General features: G+C 36.7%; 1 protein-coding gene across 41 annotated transcripts in view; it reads right to left on the bottom strand.

Annotated features, from left to right (window-relative positions):
* CEP112 (centrosomal protein 112) overlaps positions 1-24,822 on the bottom strand; it is a 537,142-nt gene that overhangs the window by 308,430 nt on the left and 203,890 nt on the right. For all 41 annotated transcript variants that reach the window (XR_012426034.1, XR_010581949.2, XR_012426035.1 and 38 more), the window contains one exon: positions 22,273-22,408. Coding sequence is in view for 38 of the 41 variants with exons in the window: in XM_074020167.1 (XP_073876268.1) it covers positions 22,273-22,408 (136 nt within the window). In the remaining 3 variants the exon portion in view is untranslated. The remainder of the gene's footprint in view (positions 1-22,272; positions 22,409-24,822) is intronic.

The following is a 24,822-nucleotide window of genomic DNA, read 5'->3' on the forward strand; positions in this document are numbered from 1 at the left end:
GGGGAAAAAAGGCATCCTAGTAGGAAAGGAAGAAGTAGAATTGTCTCTGTAAGCTGATGACATAACCTATATACAGAAAACCCTAAGGATTCTACACACAAAAAAAACTGAATTGATAGATGAATTCAGTAGAGTTGAATAAAATCAACATTCAAAAATCACCTGTGTCTCTATACAGTAGTAACAAACTATTCAAAAAAAGTTGTGTTTTTTTTTTTTTTTTGAGACAGAGTCTCACTCTGTTGCCCAGGCTGGAGTGCAATGGCAAGATCTCGGCTCACTGCAACCTCCGCTTCCCAGGTTCAAGCATTTCTCCTGCCTCAGCCTCCTGAGTAGCTGGGATTACAGGTGCTTGCCACGAAGCCCAGCTAATTTTTGTATTTTTTGTAGAGATGGAGTTTCACCATGTCAGTCAGGCTGGTCTCGAACTCCTGACCTCAGGTGATTCACCTGATTACAAGTGTGAGCTACCACACCCAGCCCAAAAAAGAATTTTTTAAGAATCTCATTTATAATAGCAATAAAAATAAAATAATTAGTATTCATTTATCCAAGGAGGCAAAAGATGCATACACTGAAAGCTATAAAACACTGATGAAAGAAATTAAAGAAAACATGAATAGAAAGATATCCTGTGTTCTCGGACTGGAAGAATTAATAGTGTTAAAATGCCCATACTACCCAAAACAATCTACAGATTCAAGCAATTCCTATCAAAATGCCAATGTCATTTCTCACAGAAATAGAAAAACCAATCCGAAAATTTGTATGGAACCACAGAAGACTCCAAATAGCCAAAGCAATCTTGAGCAATAAATAACAACAACAACAAAGCTGGAGGCATCACACTACCTGACATCAAAATATACTAAAAAACTGTATTAATCAAAACAGCATGATATTGGCACAAAAGCTGATACATTAGCCAGAGGAACAGGATAGAGTTCAGAAATAAACTCATCCTGACAATTGATTTCAATAAAGGTGCCAAAATTACACAATAGGAGAAAGGATGGTCTCTTCATTAAATGGTATTGAGAAAAGTGGCTATTCATATACAGAAAAAAAATGAAATTGGGTTTTTATCATATACCATAAAAAATAATATACTCAAAATGGATAAAAGACTTAAATATAAAAGTTGAAGCTATAAAACTACTAGAAAATACAGGGGGAAAGCTTCCTGACATCAGTCTTAGCAAAGATTTCTTGGATATGACAATAAAAGCACAGGCAACCAAGACAAACACAGACAAACAGGATTACATCAAACTAAAATGTTTCTGCACAGCAAACTAAACAATCAACAAAGTAAAGAAACAATCTACAGAATGAAAGAAAATATCTGCAAACCATACATGTGATAAGGGATCGATATCCAAAATATATAAAGAACACAAATAACTCAATAGCAAGAAAAATAAATTGATTAAAAAACAGGCAAAGGACCTAACCAGATATTTCTCAAAATAAGACATAAAAATGGTCAACAAGTTGATGGAAAAAAATGCTCAACATCACTAATTAGGGAAATGCCAGTTCAAACTACAATGAGATATCACTTCACAACTGTTAGAATGGTTTTTATCAAAAAGATGAAAGTTAACAAGTGCTGCTGAGGATGTGGAGAAAAGGGAACCCTTGTACACTGCTGGTGGAGATGTAAATTAGTATAACCACTATAGAAAATGTATGGAATTTCCTCAAAAAACTAAAAATAGAACTACCATTTTTTGATCCAGCAGTCCCACTACTCAGCATAAATCAAAGGAATTGAAATCAGAATTTCAAAAAGATATATACACTCCCAAGTTTATTACAGCATTATTCACAATAGACAAGATATGGAATCAACCTATGTATCCATTGAAGGATAAAAGGATAAAGAAAATGTGTTATGTATATACCTTGGAATACTATTCAGCCTTGAAAAATAAGGAAATTCTGTCATTTGTGACAACATGGATAAACCTGGAGGACATTGTATTAAGTTGTATTAAGCTAAATAAGCCAGGCACAGAAAGACAAAATGGCATGCTTTCACTTACAGGTAGAATCTAAAAAAGTCAAACTCAGAAGTACAGAGTACAATGATAGTTAGGAGAGGCTGGGCAAGAGTGGGAAAAGAGAATTGGGGAGATATTGTTCAAAGGATACAAAGTTTCATTTAAACAAGAAGAATAGTTTCTAGTGATCAGCTGCAGAGCATAGTGACTATAGTTAATAATGTATATTTCAAAATTGGTAAGAGAGTATATTTCAAATGTTCACCACAAAAAACAAGTAAGTGAGGTTATGGCTATGTTAATTAGCTTGTTTTAAGCATCTACATTGTGCGTGCGTGCGTGTGTGTGTGTGTGTGTATTTTGATATGTATGTCAAAATACCACATTGTATCTCATAAATATATACAATTATGATTTGTCAATTAAAAATATAAAAAATTAAAATTAAAATTATTTGGGGTCACAAAATCTCTTAAGGATGAATGAAATGGTAAGCAAAAGTAATACAGGAACTAAAAATAAGGTAAATCAAGGATGGTAGGCTTGATATACTTAGTATTTTTAAGACAAATCTACATATAAAATTGGCTTTTGTTTCTTTTACTTCGGGCAAGTTGAAATATTAAAAATAAATAATAAATGTTAAAATATTTAAAATGTTAAACAATTAAATACTTAAAATACAAGAATTTTATGTACTCAAAGTTGGCAAAAAAAGATTATCTTCTATCTAAATAATTTAAAACACATTAAAAGGCTTTTGCACCAAAACATGTTTAAAAATTCAAAGTAAATAACAACTGATATTATAACAAAATAAAATACACGTTATTTTAGATGATACTGACCGAAAATGCTAGACCCCATTCCATTCTCTTTCACAATTTAACAAAAATTAAAAATCGTCTTATAAAACAGTTTGTAGGAAAACACAGCGTTCTCAGTTACCATAGATACACAACATTCTGCTTCATCATGCATCATTCCATATTCCATTCAACTTCAAGTAAAAGAAATAAATAAAGGAAACTCCTTTATTATGTAACACATATGCCAAAAAATCTACGCCAAAAAAGGTACAGAAAAGGGCTTAAGTGCATTTTTGTGGCTGTTTAGTGTTCAAAGAGAATAAAGTGTGTTAGTTTTTTCGTTTTTTTGTTTTTTTTTTTTTGAGACAGTGTCTCGCTCTGTGGCCAAGCGATACAGTTGGAGTGCAGTGGCATGATCTTAACTCACTGCAACCTCTGCCTCCCAGTTAAAGTGATTCTCCTGCCTCAAGTCGTCTGAGTAGCTGGGATTACAGACAGGTGTGAGCCAGCACACCCGGCTTGAAGTGTATTAGATTTTCCTGATACGGTGCCTCAAGAATTACTTTTTGGTATATGTAAGAGAAAGCCCACATATCCATAGCTTTAACCATGGGTCCCCAACCCCTGGGGCCATGGATTGGTACTGGTCCTTGGCCTGTGAGGAACCCTGCATACAGCAGGAGGTGAATGGTGGGGTGAGAGAGCACTACTGCCTAAGCTCCGCCTCCTGTCAGATCAGTGGTGGCATTAGACGCTCACAGGAGCCCGAACCCTATTGTGAACTGAGCATGCGAGGGATCTCGGTTGTGCTCTCCTTATGAAAATCTAATGCCTGATGATCTGAGGTGGAACAGTTTCATCCGGAAACCATCCTTCTGGTCCGTGGAAAAGCTGTCTTCCACAAAACTGGTACCTAGTGCCAAAAAGGTTGGGTACTGCTGGTTTAAATAGTATAGGTGCTTATTTTTTTTCCCTTATGTAACAAAAAGTTCAGAAGTAGTCTGCTACATCAGCAGCTCAAAGATGTCAGGGTAAAGGTCACCACAATTCAACCTTCTCCTAGTGGTTGCAAAATGGTTTCTGTAGCTTTGCACATCTGGAAAAGGAAAGGTAAACGGTGAAGGGTAAAGACTGAAGGGCAAAGAGAAAGTATCAGGTGAGTTGAATCCCCTTTTAGGGGGCTTTCCTGCAAGTTCCTGCCGATAGCAAATTAATTATCCTATTTGCATCTCAACTCACTTAAACTACATTAAATGTCCAGCTCCATCTACAAAGTAAGATATAGTTTTAAAACTGTCTCATGTTGCCCTAAATACAATCAAGGTTCTATTACTAAGAAAGTAGAAATGTATATTGGATGAGCATCTGGCAGTCTCCATCAGATACAGTCATAATAAGTCACTGCTCTTTCTCCAGCAAAGTACTACTGTTATTATATTCTAAGTAATTTGACATATACAATTCATATTATGCAATTATGCAATTGTATATAAGTACACAATTCAAAATATATTTTGTTGTATTTAATACATATTTAAGGTGTAAGAAATAATCCTTCAAATATTTTCATATGTAGCTAGCTAGATACATAGATATGACTAGATAGGCAGGCTGGCAGATAGATATAAATGGCAGAAAGATAAGCATTTATTTCTGTGCCTGGCTAAAGAACCAATTAGAACTAATGTTCTCAACAAGGAAAATCAATGACCATGTTAATTGATGATATCTGTAGTCCATTTGTGAAAGACAATCATTAATTGATATAAGAAAGACAACATGTCTCATATGTATGTTAGTGTGGGTGAAGAAAGGTATGAAATAGGAGAGATAGGAAATGTAGAAATATTTCTAGACACTTAACTACATTACTAACATCATGAAAGTTTACCTAAACAAAATAACAAGCCTAATATATCTATTTGTTTGTCTGAAAAGGATTTTATTTCTCCTTCACTTATGAAGCTTAGTTGCCAGATAAGAAATTCTAGGTTGGAAATTCTTTTCTTTAAGAATGTTGAATATTAGCCTCCAATCTCTTCTGGCTTGTAGGGTTTCTGCTGAGAGGTCTACTGTTAGTCTGATGGGCTTCCCTTTGTAGGTGACCTGGCCTTTCTCTCTGGCTGCCCTTAACATGTTTTTCCCTTAATGTCTACCTTGGAGAATCTGATGATTATGTGTCTTGGGGTTGATCTTCTCATGGAGTATCTTACTGGGGTTCTCTGAAGTTCCTGAATTTGAAGGTTGGCCTCTCTTGTTATGTTGGGTAAGTTCTCCTGGATGATGTCCTGAAGTACGTTTTCCAACTTGATTCCATTCTCCCCGTCTCTTTCAGGTACACCAGTCAGACACAGGTTTGGTCTTTCTGCATAATCCCATAATTCTCGGAGGTGTTGTTCATTTATTTTCATTCTTTTTCCTATAATCTTTTCTGCCTGTCTTATTTCAGCAAGATAGTCTTCAAGCTCTGAAATTCTTTACTCTGCTTGGTCTACTTACTATTGAGACTTGTCGTTGCATTGTGAAGTTCTATGCAGCCATAAAAAGCAATGAGATCACGTCCTTTGCAGGACATGGATGGAGCTGGAAGCCATTATCCTCAGCAAACTAACACAGGAACAGAAAACCAAACACTGCATGTTCTCACTTGTAAATGGGAGCTGAACAAAGAGAACACATGGACACAGGGAGGGGACAGCATCAGGATAAATAGCTAATGCATGTGGGGCTTAATACCTAAGTGATGGGTTGACAGGTGCAGCAAACCACCATGGCACATGTTTACCTATGTCACACCTGCATGTCCTACACAGGTATCCCAGAATTAAAATCAAATCAAATTACATTTTTTAAAACTCCATTAATGATTAACTATTCTTCCCTGCTCAAAGCACTGCCCCTGATTTCATTATTTCACTACTTTCAAATAATCAGCTTTCATATATCCTTAGAATCATATTTCTTTATTAATACAAGAAAAGGAATAAAGTTAAATGGGTTATTATTACAGTTATTTTCATGAACATTATAATTGTGGCAGAATATCACTAACGTTTTGGAAACACAGTTAAAGAAATTAAAACTTTTTTTTTTTTTTTTTTTGAGAAAGGGTCTTGCTGTGTTGCTCGGGCTAGAGTGCAGTGGCGTGAACATGGCACACTATAACCTGAAATTGCTGGGCTCAAGTGATCATCTTACCTCAGCCTCATGAGTAACTGGAACCACAGGTGCATGCCATCTTACCAAGATACTTTTCAAATTTTTTGTCAAGATAAGGGGTCTCCCTCTGTTTTCCAGACTGACTCCTGGGCTCAAGTGATCATCTCACCTCAAAAGTTCTGGGATTATAAGTATGAGTCACCATGCCTGGCCAAAACACTTTCTTACAGATCAAAATAGTAAATTCCTTTCGGACAAGTATTAACATTCTAAAAATCATTTTATTGAAATATAATAAAGCTAAAGAAAAGGGAACATGGATGAATTTTCTCAAATTGAATCCCTCCATGTAACTAGCACTCAGGTCAATAAATTGTATCTCAGAAGTCACTACCTCTCCATCCAAGAATAACTTGCATTCACTAATTTTGTTTGGTTCTGTTTCTAATATAAATGGATTCATATAATAAAAACTGTTTGTGATCTTTGTGGCTGGTTTTGTTCAACTTTACATCTGTGAAATTCAAACATGTTATGAGGTAGAGTTGTAGAGTCTTCATTCACATTGCTGTATAGTATTCCATGGTGTGACTAGACCACAGTTTACTTATTCATGTTACTTCTGATGGATTTGGGTATTTTCCAGTTTTTTTACTATTATAAATAATGCTGCTATTAATATTCTAGTATATGTCTTTTGTCGAGTACATACATATTTCAGTAGGGCATATACGTAGGTGCAGAATGGCTGAGAATAAGGCACGCATATATTTAGTGTTCTTAGATATTGCCAAATAGTTTTCCAAAATGGTTGTACCATTTATATTCATATTAGTAGTATACATCAGTTTCATTATTCCACCATTCTTGTAAACACTTTTTATTTTCTGTTTCATTTAAGGCATTCCATTGGATGTGTAATAGTATAGCACTGTTGTTTTATTTTTGCATTCCCCTGATGACTAAATAAACTAAGCCCCTTTTTATTTATTTTTTTATTTTTGAGATGAAGTCTTGCTCTTGTTCAAGTGATTCTCCTGCCTCAGCCTCCTGAGCAGCTGGGATTACAGGCACCTGCCACCATGCTTGGCTAATTTTTGTATTTTTAGTACAGAGGGGGGTTTCACCATGTTGGCCAGACTAGTCTGGAACTCCAGACCTCAGGTGATCTGCCCGCCTCGGCCTCCCAAAGTGCTGGGATTACAGGCGTGAGCCACCACGCCCAGCCCTAAGCCTCTTTTTATATGTTAATTGGCCACTATGAAATCGACTTTTGTTAAATATCTGTTCAAGTATTTTACCCATTTGTCCATTTGAAGGCAGCCCTTATTGATTCATAGTTCTTTATCTATTCTGGGCATGAGTCTTTTGTTCAACATATGAATTTCAATTATCTTCCCCAACTTGGAGTGCCTTTTCACCTATGCACTGCTCTCTTCTGATGAACAGAAGTTCTTAATTTCAATGAAGCCCAATTTTAAAATATTTTGTTTTTTATGCCTTTTTGTTTCCTATTTAGAAAATTTGTAAAATTTGAAAATTTGTAAAGTGTAATTCTATATTTGTAATTCTATATTAAAGTGTAATTCTATATTTGTATACAAAATTTATTTGTATATTTATTTATATTTAGTGACCTAAGTTCATTACCAATAACATTTTAACAAGTAAACATTTTAAGAAACTCATAGTCACACAGAGATGTCACAATACAGATAAACGCGTAACTCATTGGGCTGCCGTAGATGACTCTCCTCTGTGCTCTCTTAATGAACTATGAACTCCACTAGTTACACCACCTATTATAATCACACACCTTTATGCATTGGTCTATCACACAAGCCACAAACATGCCTGTAAATAATCTGTGTATTCCCAGAATCTACAACAGTGGCCAGTAGAGAGCAGGTATTCATAAATTTTTTATGAATACATGAAAGAAAAAATCCAATCTGTTGAATCCTTTGACCAGCCAGTAAGTCAATAAAACAGTCCCTGTATTAAAAAATAACAATGTTACTATTTTCGCAAATCAGCCAAGTAGAGACATAATGACATGTTTTCCAGCCTGACATTCTCAGTAGATGATTATTTTGCTTATTTTCTTTCTGCAAAAGAGATTAGTCACTGATGAATATTAGTAGGAAAAAGCTTCACTTACTATCCAGTTAAGCATTTAAAGATACAAGTTTTTTTTTAAGTGTGTTGCTTATTTTTTGTTTTCCAAAGCCAAATACTTACACATATTCTTTGGAAGCCGTCATTTAGAATTCATTAATTATCATAATAGCAGCTATTTAAACATTTAAAGGCATTCTAAAATTTTACCTCTGCTACCTAATCTTATTTAAAGACAATATTTAATAGAGACATTTCTCTATTATCATCAATAATTAACCGACAGAAAATGCTTCTATTTATATTGGGTCTCTTATTATCATAAAAGTAGTCTTTAAAAGCTTATTTAAAATTACATGAGCTAATACAAGCCTAAAAGGACAATAAGACAAAGGTCCAAGTCATAATGAATGGTTTGTATGATGATTGGTTTTGTTCGTTAAGTCTATTTCTTATCCAATGACATATGACACAAACATATCCACATAGCATTCTTGCTTCCTTGTAAGTTGAGAATTCTTTTCATTAATTCAATAGCAATAATAGGATGATGCACTAAAACTTAAAATCTCTAAGAATGCAAAGAACTGACTAGTCAGTTTCAATTGTGCTAGAAGCCAGGATAAACCCCACTTGTCAATAGCAGCGCTTTTCAGAACTTTGTTTTCATGACAAACCAGTGGACTTTCCAGGTATAAAGTTAGCATCGTCTATCTAATGACTGTTAAAAAGAAAAGGAGAATTTAAAGCCAGATATTTAGCAGCAAATGGCATTTAATAAGGATGTATTTTCAAGAGGAGAAAAATAAATTAGGAAAGTCAAGTGGCTAGTGGAAGCCCCAGGAGGAACTAGTTAGCTGACATTCATATTGTTGGTATACAAGATTTAAAAGATTTACTTTAATAGAATTGCTGCCAATACTTCAGAGAACATAGCTGTCTTTTTCAGTCATTTATGTGTTTCACAGAGAATAGGTAAATATAGAACACTATTTATTTGAAAAATATGATTTTATGTATATACACATATAGAAATAATTCTAACAATAATGCATTTTCACAATTAAAATATGTACATTTTACACAATTAGTTGCTGAAAGCTAAACTTATAATAAATTTCGCCATTTCAGTATAAATTAGGTTATTATTTAAGCAATGTTAAATGAGATAAATGTTCTTCAAAGTGAAAGAAAGAGTGTGCAGCAATTTTTTAAAAAGTTTAAGTCTGTTACATTTTGTCTCATGGGCCTCATTTTTGAAACAGCAATTCTCTTTCTAAAACAAACTCAAAGCTTTTATTTTTTAATTCAAAATCCCACTGTCTGCAATCTGCAGCAATTTCCAAATGGAAAAAGATGCCCTACAGCTCTGCTGGCTTTTACACAAAATATTTCTGTAAGAAGAGAAAAGCAGTTCAAAACAAGAACAGAAAAGGAAGACTTAAAAATATAGACTATGGAAAAATCCAAACACATTATGATTCTCCAAATAATGAATCTGCTGATTGATTTTTCTTTTAAAATTTGAGTTATAGCAGATTCACATTTTTTAATCAACTGATAATCTGGAATCAAAGACATAATCTACCATGTTTGACATATATATTTTAATATTTTAACATTTGTTCAAATTTGCCATGTAAGAATTACTTGATTTGTGAATGAGCCTAGCTACAAGGATTATGTTCTAAATGGGGTCCCTTATTACTACACTCATACCAAAGGTGCTTTCTTTATTTCAGAAACCCAACTGCACTTGGCAAAACTACGTATAATTGAAACCACTGAAGAACATTTCTTCAACAGAAGATGACTAAAAGAATTTCCTGTTCATTGGTTGCTGTTACTATTCGTTTTCAAGGAATCTGAATCTAGCACAGGAGACAGACAGATCAGGCCTGGTGAGGGCTGCTCAGAAAGATGGGACATAGGAATCAGGTATGTAGGGGGAATTTGGGGGATCCTAGAGGCACGCACCAAACTGGGTTCTTCATTGGATCATTTAACCAGTCCACAGCAATGTAATACCAAGAAGGTAGGAACACATGAACTCTTAGGTAAGGAAGAAGACTCAAGTAGGTCTGGCAGAATTGAAGAAGTAAGATCAAATACAGACCATAAGCCAGGCATTCAACAGAACAGTCAGAGATGATATGAGGAGTGGACCAATTAAAAGGGTAGTTCCAGAACCAATTCCATAAACAGGATCTTTCATCCCTGGCTATCCTTATCTGGTAACAGTCTCATTTTGTCTGGATAGGGTTCTTAAGGTTTCTGAGATTATATTCAGTTCTCCCACAGAAATAGGAGATTCTTTTTTTAACTTAAAAAAATTAATCATTTCTCCATTCTCTCCAATTTTTCGACATGTATTTTATAATTTTTCCTCATTAATAACATCACAATAAACATCCATCAGCACACATCTCGCACACTGTGTTTTTTAAAAATAAAGTCTTAGAAGTAGAATCAACAGGTAAATGGAGACACAGTGTTAAAATGATCCTTCAAAAAGGTTACACAACTTCACATGCCCAGCAGAAATGCATGTCACTACCTGTTTCCTTAGGCCTTCACGAATTTCTATCTGTGAGTTAGGTGGAAAATAGCTTATTGCTGTTTTAATTTTTTTAAACTTTACCAGTGAAAATAAAGATTTCTTATTGTCAATTTCTACCAAAAATTACATTGGAATTTTGAAAGAAATTGCACTGAATTTATAGGTCAATTATGGGAGAATTACCATCTTGACAATATTGAGCTTTGTAATCCATAAACAGAGAATAGCTCTCCTCTTATTTAGATATTTTTAACATTTCTCTCAGGAATATTTTGTTTTTAATGCTTAAGTCTTCAATTTATTTTGTTTACTTGTAAATATTTTATTCTTCTCAATGTCATTATGAATTAAATGGTTTTCTTAATTTCATTTTCAAATATTTCACAGATAGTATATAAAAGTGCGATTTTTACATATTTTATCCTGTAAGCTTGTTTAAATCAGGTATTAGTTCTAGTATATCTTTAATAGATTTTGTGGAATTTTCACTATACAGGATCATAATATTTGATATATTTGTACTTCTTTCTTTCCATTCTGGATACATTACTATTATTATTATTGTTATTATTATTACTATTATTTTGCCTTGGTACACTGGCTAGAACTTTCAATACAATGTTGAATAAAAGTGGCAAAAGCAGACATCTTTGCCTTGTTCTTAGGAGGAAAAGAATTAAATCTTTCAACATTAATTTTATTAGCTGTGGAGTTTTCATAGATGTCCTTTATTAGATTGAGTAAATTTGCTTCTAGTCCTAATTTGCCAAGAATTTTTAAAATCATAGATTGTGCTTGATTTTTTCAAATGCTTTTTCAGCCTTTATCAAGACAATCATGTGATTTTTTTCCTTTATTCTATTAACATGCTGTGTAACATTAATTGATTTCCTAACGTTAAAACAATCTTGGATTCCTGCGATAAATCCCACTTGGTTGTGGTGTATAATTGTTTGCATATGTTGCTAGATTCCGTTTACCAAAATCTCATGAAGGGCTTTTGTGACTACTTTCATGACAGGTATCAATCTATAGTTTAATAGTGATATATTTGTCTGGCTTTGATATCACAGTAATACTTGCCTCACAGAATTAACTGAGAAGTATTCCTTCTTCCTCAATAGTCTGAAAGAGTTTTCAAAGAATTAAAATTATTTCTTCTTTAAATAGTTGATATAATTCACCAGTGAAGCCATTTGTCTTAGACTTTTCTTTGTGAGAATACTTTAATTGGCAATTAAATTTCTTATTCTATTTCAATTCAGATTTTCTATTCTTGGGACAGTTTTGATAATTTGTATCTCTCTAGAAATTTGTTCATTTATCTATGTTGTACAAATTGTTGGAATACCAAGTTTTTAGTAATATCACTTTATAATCCTTTTGTTTTCTATAAAATCAATAGTGGTATCCTATCCTTTGACTCCTAACTTTGGCAATTTCCAACTCCTCATTTTTACAGTTTGTCAGTCATGCTAAAGTTTGTCAATTTGGTTGATCTTTTCAAAGAACCAATACCTGGCTTCATTAATTTTCCATATTTTTATGTATTAAATCTTAGCTTTTGCTCTAATCTTTATTTGTTTTTAATCCTTTCTTCCACTTGCTTAGAAGCTTGCTTTGCTTTTCTTTTTCTGGTTTCATCAGGTGAAGTTTAGGTTACTGATTTGAGAACTTTATTTTTGGATATCGGTGTTTAAAGCTATAAATTTTTCTCTAAGCACTGCTTTAGCTGCATTCTATAAATCTTGATATGCCATATTTTTGTTTTAATTCACTTTAAAATATTTTCTAATTTCCCTTGTAATACCTTCTTTGACCCATTACTTATTTAAAATTGGGTTATTTAATTTCCAAACATGTGAGGATTTCCCAGATTTTCTTTTGTTGTTTACTTCTAATTTATTATTGTCGAGGTCAAAGAATACACTTCATATTTCAACTCTTCTAAATTTTAAACTTGTCTTGTATCCAAGCATATGGCTATCCTGGAGAATGTTCCATGAGTGCCTGCAGTCATTGGGTGGGGTGATTTAAATCATCACCCAAGTCTCAGACGCACCCAGGAGTGGCACAAGTACAAACAGATCCAAAGAAGCACAGCAAAGGCTTTGAAACAACTGAAACTGGAATCCGCCCACAGAAGATGAGACAAGACTTTCTCACTGAAAAGAACTGGGAATTCTAACAGGAATCAGAGATTACAAAACATTCAGTATATACTCTTTCTGCTTGCATATTCTTTCATTCAGTACGATTTTGAGATCCATCCATGCTGTTGTATCAATAATTCATTCCTTTTCACTGCTGAGTAATATTTCATTGTACATACCACATTTCATTTATCCTTTCACCTTCTGAGGAATATTTTGGTTGCCCAAGTTTTGAGCTTTTATGAACAAATCTACTGTCAGTATGTGTGCACTAGTCTTTGTCTAGACATGTCTTTATTTCTCTTAAATACATAGGAATGGAATGACTGACATATGGTCATTGTGTATTTAGCATTTTAAGAAAATTGGCAGCTTTCTAACGTGGCTGTACTATTTTATGTACCCATCAGCAGTGTATAAGAGCTTCAGTTGCACCACAACTTTGTCAGCACTTGGTATTGTCAACCAGTCTTTATCATCTTAGTCATTCTAATGAACGTGTAGTGGCATCTCATTTTGGATTTTAATCTGCATTTCCTTGATGAATGATGATGATATTGAGCATCTTTTCATGTGGTTATTAGTCATTTGTATATCTTCTTCTGTGAAGTGTCTGTTCAAATCTTTTGCCTGTTTTTAATTGGGGTGTCTTTTTATTATTGAGTTGTAAGATTTCATTTATATTTTAGATGCAAGTTCTTTGAAATACATGTATTGTAAGCCTTGTCTTCCATTTTCTGGTATGCCTTGTTTTTGTTTTTTTAATGATGTCTTTCAAAGAGCAAAAGTTTTTAGTTTTGGTGAAGTCTAATGTAGCAATCTTAACTGAAATTTAATTTCCAGTTTTATTGTATTGTGGTAAGAAATATGTGTTCTTGGACATGTTAAGTTTTAGAAATATACTGAGGGTTCCCTTACAGTCTACTAAGTCTGTTAACTGTTTTATGAGAACAGAGATTTAATATGTTGTGTCTAAATGGTGGAAAGTTGAAATACAGATTAAGATGGCAGACAGGAGGCAGGACTAGCTTGCAGTTCCTCTCCGACAGCCAGAGCAGTGTGTGGGGACTCACATCGTGAACTTTCGCTCCAAGAACTACTGCAGGAACATAGCAGGAAAGCTGAGGGAATCCACAGGCCCTTGGAAAGAACTGGATCACTGCTGCAGGCTTGCTTTCTCAATGGGAGGCTCATGGTCTGGGGCAAGTTCTCAGCCCTGATTGCCAGATGCCTGGAAATAGACTCAGTACTGTTAGAAGGGTACAGTGGGAGTTAGACTGGCCTTTAGGACTGAGGGCTGTGCGGGAGCAGGGTTAGGCCTGTGACTGCTGGCTTTCCCCCACTTCCCTGGTGACCTGTATGGCTCAGGAGAGGCAGCCATAATCCCCCTGGAAATATAACTCCACTCGAGTGGGAACCACACTCCTATCCCCCACAGCAGTCACAACCAGCCCCACCCAAGGAGAGGCTGAGCTCAGACATGCCTATCGCTGCCCCCACCTGGTAGTCGTTCTCTGCCTAACCTGGTATCAGAAGACAAAGGTCGTAATCTTTTGTGAACTCTACGGCCCTGCCCACCGCTTGAGAAAAAGGAAGACTTAAGCCAATGTCCCTAGGGCAAGTTTGCATCCTCCCTATAGGACCATAACTGATGCACTCTTGAAGTGCCACCTCCTGGCTGGAGGCCAAACACAAAACCAGCGCACTAAACAAAAACAGAACCAAGGATCCTCACACAGTCCACTTCACTCCCCTGCTATTTCCACCACAGCAGGTCCTGGTACCCATGGCTGCAAGATGTAAAGACAGATCACATCACAGGACTCTTTCCAGACACTCCCCAGTACCAGCCCACAGCCTGGTAGCTCTGCTGGGTGGCTAGACCCAGAAAAACAAAAACAATCACTACAGCTCTGCTCTTAGGAAGCCCCATTCCTAGGGGAAGGGGGAGAACACCATATCAAGGGAGCACCCCATGGGACAAAATAATCTTAACAGCAGCAAACCCCAGATCTTCCCTCTGACATAGTCTACCCAAATAAGAAGGAACCAGAAAAAATATTCTGGTAATATGACAAAACAAGCTTCTTTAACACCTCCAAGAGATCATACCAGTTCACCAGCAATGGATCCAAACCAAGGGGAAATCTCTGAATTGCCAGAAAAAGAATTCAGAAGGTCAATTATTAAGCTAATCAAGGAGGCATCAGAGAAAGGTGAGGTCCAACATAAAGAAATCAAAAATGTGATACAGAATACAAAAGAAGAGTTTTCAATGAAACAGCATATATAAAAAACAATCATAATGTCTGGAAATCAAGGACACACTCAGAGAAATGCAAAATGCACTGGAAAATCTCAGTTAATAGAATTGAACAAGCAGAAGAAAGAACCTCAGAGCTCGAAGACAAGGCTTTCAAATTAACCCAATCCATTAAAGATGAAGGAAAAAAAATTTTTTTAAATGAACAAAGCCTCCTAGAAGTTTGGGACTAAGTTAAACATCCAAACCTAAGAATAAATGGTGTTCCTGAGGAAGATGAGAAATCTAAAAGTTTGGAAAACATATTTGAGGGAATAATTGAGGAAAACTTCCCCAGTCTTGCTAGAGACCTAAATATGTAAATACAAGAAGCACAAAGAACACATGGGAAATTTATCACAAAAAGATCATCACCTAGGCACACAGTCATCAGGTTATCTAAAGTCAAGACAAAGGAAAGAATCTTAAGAGCTGGGACCAAAAGCATCAGGTAGCCTAGAAAGGTAAACCTATCAGATTGACAGCAGACTTCTTGGCAGGAACCCTAAAAGCTAGAAAGGAGTGGGGTCATATTTTTAGTTTCCTTAAACAAAACAATTATTAGCCAAGAATTTTGTATCCAGTGAAACTAAGCTTTATAAATGAAGGAAAGATACAGTCTTTTCCAGACAAACAAATGCTGAGAGAATTCACCACTACAAAGCCACCACTACATGAACTGCTAAAAGGAGCTCTAAATCTTGAAACAAATCCTCTAAATACACCAAAGCATAAATCTCACAGGACCTATATAACAATAACATAATGAAAAAAAAAACAGTAGGTATTCAGGCAACAAATAGCATGATGAATAGAATAATACCTCACATCTCAATACTGACATTGAATGTAAATGGCCTAAATGCTCCACCTAAAAGATACAGAATGGCAGAATCAATAAGAATTCACCAACCAAATTTCTGCTGTCTTCAGTAGACTCACCTAACACATAAGGACTCACATAAACTTAAGGTAAAGAGGTAGAAAAACATATTCCATGTAAATAAACACCAAAAGCAAGCAGGAGTAGCTATTCTTATATCAGACAAAACAAACTTTAAAGCAACCACAGTTAAAAAAGACAAACAGGGACATTGTATAATGGCAAAAGGACTAGTCCAACAGGAAAATATCACAATTCTAAATATGAATGCACCTAACACTGGAGCTCCCAAATGTATAAAACAATTACTACCAGACCTAAGAAATGAGACAGGTGGCAACACAGTAATAGTGGGGTACTTTAATACTCCACTGACAGCACTACACAGGTCATCAAGACAGAAAGTCAACAAGAACAATGAATTTAAACTATACCCTACAACAAATGGACTTAACAGATATTTACAGAACATTCTACCCAACAACTGCAGAATATACACTCCATTCAGAAGGACATGGAACATTCCCCAAGATAGACCATAATAGGCCACAAAATGAGTCTCAGTAAATTTAAGAAAATCGAAATTATATCAAATACTGATGGGAATGTAAAGTAGTACAACCACTATGGAAAACACTGTAGAGATTCCATAAAGAACTAAAAGTAGATCTACTGTTTGATTCAGCAATCACACTTCCAGGTGTCTACCCAGAGGAAAAGAAGTCATTATATGAAAAAGATACTTGGGCACACATGTTTATAGCAGCACAATTTGCAATTGCAAAAATATGGAACCAGCCCAAATGCCCATAAATCAACGAGTGGATAAAGAAATCGTGATATATATATGTACATACATACATACACACATAGACATATATATATACACACACACACAAACACACACACACACCATGGAATACTACTTGGCCATAAGAAGGAACAAAATAATGGCATTCACATCAACTTGGACGTTATTGGAGACCATTATTCTAAATGAATGGAAAACCAAACATCATATGTTCTAACTTATAAGTGGAAGCTAATGTATGAGGACACAAAGGCATAAGAATAATACAATAGGCCGGGCGCGGTGGCTCAAGCCTGTAATCCCAGCACTTTGGGAGGCCAAGACGGGTGGATCACGAGGTCAGGAGATCGAGACCATCCTGGCTAACACCGTGAAACCCCGTCTCTACTAAAAATACAAAAAACTAGCCGGGCGAGGTGGCGGGCGCCTGTAGTCCCAGCTACTCGGGAGGCTGAGGCAGGAGAATGGCCTAAACCCGGGAGGCGGAGCTTGCAGTGAGCTGAGATCCGGCCACTGCACTCCAGCCCGGGCTACAGAGCAAGACTCCGTCTCAAAAAAAAAAAAAAAAAAAAAAAGAATAATACAATAGACTTTGGGGACTCAGGGAAGAAGGGTGGGTGGGGGAGGTGAGGGTTTAAAGACTACACACTGAATACAGTGTACACCGCTAGGGTGATGAGTGCACCAAAATCTCAGAAATCGCCACTAAAGAAATTATTCATGTAACCAAGCACCACCTGTGCCCCAAAAACCTATTGAAATAAAAAAATAAAAAAATATAAAATAAATACATAAGTAAATAAAAATGTTAAACTTGATCAGCTATTCCACTCCTAGGTACAGTAGTCCCTCCTCATATGTTCTAAGAGCCTCAGTGGATGTCTGAACTTTGGATAGTAACAAACCCTATATGCACTATGCTTTTTACTATATAGCTGCAATGTATAGGGCAGGTAGGGTATACAGCATGGATATTCTGGATAAAAGGATGAGTCATGCCTTGAGTAGGACACAGCAGGACGGCATGAAAGTTCATCAAGTTACTCAGAACAGTGCACAATGTAAACCTTATTAATTCTTTATTTCTGGAATTTCTCGTTTAATATTTTTGGACTGTAGTTGATGGAAGGTAACTGAAACTACGGAAAGTGAAACTTTGGATAAGGTGGGACTACTGTACTTATTGGAATAAAATGGAAACATATGTCTACAAAAGTGAAAGTAAAAAAATAAAATCCTAAAAAAGAAAAAGTCAAAATATAGCTGTCATATAATTTGTTAGTTACACCCCATTTGGATTTTACCCACTGACCTGTCAAAGATGGAGAAAAACATATGAAAATATCCCATGATTATCTATGTCCATTTCTCCATGTATTCCTAACATCTTTTCATATTTCAATTGAGTACTCTTGCCTTTAGCATGCAAAAATATATCCCTTTGTCCAGTTTATTGACTTGTATTGATCTAATTTGTATGACAGTGTTACAATCCTACTTTCCTTTTTTTCTGAATATAAGTGATATATTTTCATCATCAATTTAATATAATTTTTGTGTTAACTTTATTTTAGTTATAACTTCTACAAACAGCATATTCATGGATTTAAGTATTCTAATCAATACCATTTTACTAGAAAAATTTAACCTATTAATGTTTATTATTACAATTATATACTCTACCTTATTTTGGACATTTTATAGTATTTCTGCTTCTGTTCCTTTGGCAGCATCTCCTCTCAAGCTTTGCTTTTTATCTTTTCAAGATTTTTATAAGAAAGTACAACTTGCTAATTTTATTAATGCTCATATTTAAACATTTCAAAATTATTTTTACCTACATTTCCCTAATTTTAAGAATCTTATGAGTCTCACATATTTATGACAAAGAGTTTTAGTATACTTTGCTTCTCCAACTCTTGCTATTCATCTACTTTTGGTCCTTGTTAATGTAATCTAGGGATATAAATTCAAGTTGTTAATACATTTGTATTTTCTGTTTTATATACCTTCCTTTTCAAAAAATAAATTAATATTAGAATTCTAAGTATAAGTGTAACAAGTATTTAAATTTGTTTCTACTTCTTTGGGGTTCCAGGGTTCTCTACTCACCCTTTCATATGATGGTTCCTTATGTGTGGGAAGTCTTATGCTTCATTTCTGGATTGGTTCATGTTTTCATACAAATTTTTTCCAGAAAAATGTGGTATATATTACATGAGCTCTTATATATAAGAACATGTTTTCCTATTGTTTTTGTAAGCAAAAAACTCCTTGGTTGTGTATAAAATGGAATCACCACATTTTTTTTAACTGCATGCATATTACATACATGTATATTACATGCATTACATTATATGTAACATGAATGGTGCAGTTTCAGCCTACTATCCCCTGGCTGTGGATCCAGGCATTTCCGCACTCCTGGAGGCTGGAGAAGGTCCCCGCTTCCCTAGCTGGCTCAGAAGTGCTTGCTCCTGCTGTCTGGCTTCTTCCTGCTGTCCGTGCCCACTCTGATGTTGAGCATAGTTAGGGCTGAGTCTGGGTACTGTCGCAGCCAGCCAGGTGGGCACACACTCAGGGCAGTACTGACATGCCAGCCTCCTGCTGCCTCAGCCACCTCTTTACTTTGGCTGCCAATAAGCATAGGAGGGAAGCCAAGGGGGTGCTGATGGCAGCTCACTGCTGGCCTGCAGGCAACCCTTGGCACCTACAGCCTAGGCACCATGAACAGCAGCAGGGGGCAGACAGGCTCCTGCTCATAAGGGGGTGGGTCCCTAGTGAGGCCTTAGCTTCAGGCCAGGGAGGGCCTAAAGGCTGGGGGCCTGGCTTAAAGTCCCACAGACTGGAGTGGGAACTCCTGGTGCCTTTTCTGGGCCTGCCCATGGCTGCCCATGGACCAATCAGTGTGCACTTCCTCCCATCTGAGGCCCATAAAAGCCCCAGGCTCAGCCAGACAAGAGCAGATGTGGGGACAACCAGCTGCAGAGGGGAGCTACCAACTCCAGGGCCTCCTCTCTCCTAAGAGCTGCAGATGTCAGGACAACCAGCTGCAGAGAGGAGCAACTCATCCGAGGGCCTACTCTCTGCTGAGAGCTGCAGAGACATTGGGACCACCAGCTGCAGATAGGAGCAACCCACTCCATGGCCTCCTGTCTACTGAGAGCTGGGGAGATGAGAGGACGACCTGCCTACAGAGAGGAGAAACCCACTCTAGGGCCTCCTCTCTGCTGAGAGCTGCACAGATGATGGGACTGCCTGTCTGCAGAGAGGGGCTTACCACTCCAGGGTCTCCTCTCTGCTAGGAGCTGAACACTCAGTGGGACACCCTGGCTGCAGAAAGGAGTTAGCCACTATGAGTCTCCTCTGAGCTGTTCTATTGCTCAATAAAGCTCCTCTTTGTCTTGCTCACCCTCCACTTGTCTGTATACCTCATTTTTCCTAGTCACGGAACAAGAACTCAGGACCTGTCGAATGGCAGGGCTAAAAGAGCTACAGTACAAACAGGGCTGAAACATGTCCCCTTGCTCACCTTGTTGCAGGCAAAGAGAAGGAGAGAAGAGCTGCAGCCCTGTGGGGACCCCAGACCAGGGCACTCCCAAGCCAGGGCTATGACTTCCTCTTTGGGTTCCTGTGGTTCCTGGCATCTCCAAGCTTCAGGTACCACCACGTTCCCCAGTGACAACTGTGGAAGCTGCTTGCAGTATACCTGGTCCAGTCACAGCCTCGCAGAGAGCTGACACCCATGCTGGCACCTGGAGCTGCCCACCCCACTGCAGCAGGTGGCATACCTGACTGCACAGTGGCCAGACCCCACACTTGCTCACACATCCCTTGCTGCTCTATGCCTGACTCACCCTTGGCAGGTGTGGGATCCAGGCCAGTAGCATGAGCCAAGAGCAGCATGTCAGGCCAAGTGGGTGGAATAAGCCCAGTGGGCCTGAGCAAAACTCAGGAAAAGGTGCCACTGGCCACGGAGGTTTCTGGCCAAAAAAGTGATACCCCAGGGATCCCATAACCTAGGGCTCAGTTCTCAGTCAGATTCAAACATGAAACTTTCCTTAGGGATATTTCTCCCACCCAGTGTGTGCATGGGACTCCTAAGGAAGATAACTATAGTATAAAATCATAAATGAGTATTGAAATATTCTTTATAATCAGAAAAAACTGAAAATAAACTAAATATGCTTGAGTAGGGGAGCTGATAAAATACAGTATATTCATATGATAAAATAAATTTAGTGTTAAAAAGATTGCACTAAAACAACATGGTTAGCACACAGATACATACTATTATATACAAAAGGGCAAACAGAAATAGTACTTAAAATCTGTTCATATTCATCTAATTTTTTAAAAAACAAAAAACATTTATGCCTATAACATATTAATGCATAAATAATATATACATGTATATTATCTGTGGGCATTATACATGCATATAAAATAAACTGCAATAATGCAGCCCTCCCCAGTATCCATGGGTGATAGGTTCCTGAAACCCCTCCAGATACCAAAATCCACAGATAGTCAAGTTCCTTATATAAAATGATCTAGTACTTCCATACAACCTGTGCACATCCTCCCGTGTACTTTATCATTGCTAGATTACTTCTAATACCTAATATAACATCTACATGTCACTTCTATCACATGGATTCAACATAGTCCTCTGCACATGGCAAATTCAAGTTTTACTTTTTGGAGCATTGTCAAATTTTTCCAAATATTTTTGATCCATGGTTGGTTGAATCTGTGGAGGCAGAACCCATGGATACAAAAACACACGGATACAGAGGGCTGACTGTATGCACTCAATTAATTACAGTGGATTTCTCCAGGGAAGAAAGAATAATGTGATTAGACATGAATAACAAATTAAACTAAAGCTTCACCTGAATGTTTTAGTTTATATAAACAGCATTAACAATTATTACATCTTTGCAATGGGTACCCAGGTATTCGTAATAATTCCCTTTATTCTTTTACAAATTTTGTATTTTCTTTAAAAACTAAAAAAAAAAAAAACTACCACCCATCTTGTATGAGAATTGGAGACAGCCTTTGTTCTTCACAACTGCCAGTTGAAAATAATTTACTGTAACTGATCAATAAGACACTATTTATAGAACATGAAGAAACACAGACATGGTTAACTGGAGCCCCTGCTCTAAAGAAACTGATCAGTCACGGGATTTTTCTCTTAGGCTTATCTATCCTTCCAAAGCAAGGCACATGCTTGCCATTACTGCATTTATACAGGGGACTTTTAAATGATCATTCTGGCATCGCTTGAAGGATGAATCAAGTGGTAACATCTCTTTCTCATTCTGAATCTCTGACCCGATTGTATGGTTAATTTTGACACAGCTCTTTTAAAAAGTGAAATGTTTCTGTCATATTTAAGATGAGAATGTACCTTCCTACTGAGAGAGTGACTTTCAAAAGGGATGGTGTGGCGGCCTCCTTACCTGCTCTTTCATTTCAGCATAGACTTTCTCTGAGTTCAGTTCCACCTGCCGCTTAAACTCTTCCAGAGCGGCATCTGCCTGCTGGGCCTGCAACCTCTGAACTTCAGTCACACGAGTAAGCTGCTCCTCTTTTTCCCTAGAAAGGTTCAGAGAAGCTTCAGAGTTAAAATATAAAAGAACTAACATGAATGAAAGAACAATATTTAACTCCCTCTAAAATAAAATCCAGATTTTAATTTTTTTGATCCAAATCCTACAAAACTTCCCTTTAGAAATTTGACAATAATTCATCTAAAGAGAAAAAGGGTATAAACATGTACTATGTATTCTGATGAAGGGAAAACTACTTTCAAAGATTTCCCTAAAAACGAAACTGAGTAAAACCATGTGTCTCCATCAAGTGATGAATGAATCAACAAAATGCAGACTAGCTATCCAATGGAGTATTAGTCATCCTTAAAAAGGAATGAAGTTCTGATACCTGCTACAACATGGATGAACCTTCAAAACATCCAGCTAAGTGAAAGAAACCAGTCACAAAAAGTTACATATTGTTTGATTCAATTTATATGAAATTTCCAGAATAGATAAATCCATAGAGACAGACAGTAGTACTAGTAGTTACTAGGGTCTGAGAGGCTGGGGAAATAGGGAGTGATTGCTAACAGATATGAAATGAGGAAAATATGAAAATGTTCTGGAATTAGATAGTGGTGATGGTTGCACATCCTTGTGAATATACTAAGATCCACCAAACTATACACTTTAAAACAGTGAATTTTATGGTATGTGAATTACATCTCATGTCTTTTGGTTTTTTAAAAATGTACCAATAGAAAGATGTATGTCTACCAGAAGTTAATCTGCAGTGAAGTCAATGCAACAGAGAAACATGATGGCCTAAAATTACTTTACTGCCTTCTAGCAGATTGCCTAAAAGAAATGATAACCATCTCATTTCTTCATACCTTAGGCGGAAATTACATGGCTGAAAGGGTCCAACAAAACAAAAGGATTCTTTGCATGTTGATAGAAGAAAAAATTAAAGGCTTCAGTTTATAAATGCATGCCATTTAACAATAGTTAACTCTCAGTTCTAACTAGGTGCCAGGCACCGTGCAATGGAATTTTATATGGTTTGGCTCTGTGTCCCCACCCACATCTAATCTTGTAGCTCCCATAATTCCCCCGTGTTGTGGGAGGGACCCAGTGGGAGATAACTGAATCATAGGGGCAGGTCTTTCCCATGCTGTTCTCATGATAGTGAATAAGTCTAACGAGATCTGATGGTTTTAACAAGAGGAGTTCCCCTGCACAAGCTCCTCTTTTTGCCTGCTACCATCCATGTAAGATGTGACTTGCTCCTCCTTGCCGTGATTGTGAGGCCTCCCCAGCCACATGGAACTGTAAGTCCATTAAACCTTTCTTTTGAAAATTGCCCAGTCTCAGGTATGTCTTTATCAGCAGTGTGAAAATGGCCTAATACAGAATTTTATGTCTTCTCTCATTTATTCTCACAGTAAACCAGTATAAGAGTGTTATTATAGCCTTACTTACACAGAACAGGAAGGTAGGGCTGAGAGAATACTTCCAAGGTTACACACCTAGAGTAACAACAGGTCAAGCCAGGATTCCAGTCCTGACAGTGTGCTTCTAGAGTTCCTGTTGTTGGCTGCTATGCCACACTGTTTTCCTGATTTTCCAGATGCCACAGGTAAGATTAACTTACTTCACCTTCCCTAAATGGGAAAGCTTAGACACATATAAAACATGTTCTTACTATTAGCTGTAACACTGAAGAATGCTGGGCAGGGGTGGGTAATTTAACTCACTCAAACCAAATTTGAGAGGAATATCATAAAGGGGAGAAAAGACATTTCTAAAACAAGAGGATGCAATCTTTTAAGACTTGGGCAAAAGGTAATACGAGTTTTTCCAGGTTATTTATCTGAGTTCAAAATCCACTCTAAGATACAAAAATGTCTAGGCTTTTCAATAAGAACGTACATATCATATAAAATATCAAAATACCAAACCTTCTTCTTCCCCACCCACCAAACTGAAAACCTCTTTCAAAGCTTAAGTGGTCAAAAGACTAATAAGAAAAAGTGTTACCTAATTTCTACTTCAGCAAGACTCTCTTGTTCCTTTATAATGAGGTTATCATTGATATAGATCTAGACATATAGATATAGATAGATAGACGTGTGTGTATGTTCTCTCCTCGCACCCATATCCCATCCCCACCCCTGTATTTGGGATCCGCAAATAGGCAAATGTTTGTTGACAGGCTGAAAGAGCATGCCGTGCATGTTTACTTGTCATTTTAAACACCACCTTGTGTCTATCTCTTCATATCCCATGTATCCATCTACCTGAAGGTGACAATAATCATTGCGATCCCATGATAAATAAAACAGTTTTCCCACTAAATCCCTGTTCCTTTATGTGTCTGTTTTACAGATGTAGCCACCATTTTTATGACTTACAGAATTTAATACTGCCCCAAGGTGTGTGATGCCCTGCATGAGAGTTAAGCCATTCCAGGTC

The sequence above is a fragment of the Macaca fascicularis genome, chromosome 16, assembly GCF_037993035.2.
Source record: "Macaca fascicularis isolate 582-1 chromosome 16, T2T-MFA8v1.1".
In the NCBI taxonomy this organism is placed as follows: Eukaryota; Metazoa; Chordata; class Mammalia; order Primates; family Cercopithecidae; genus Macaca; species Macaca fascicularis.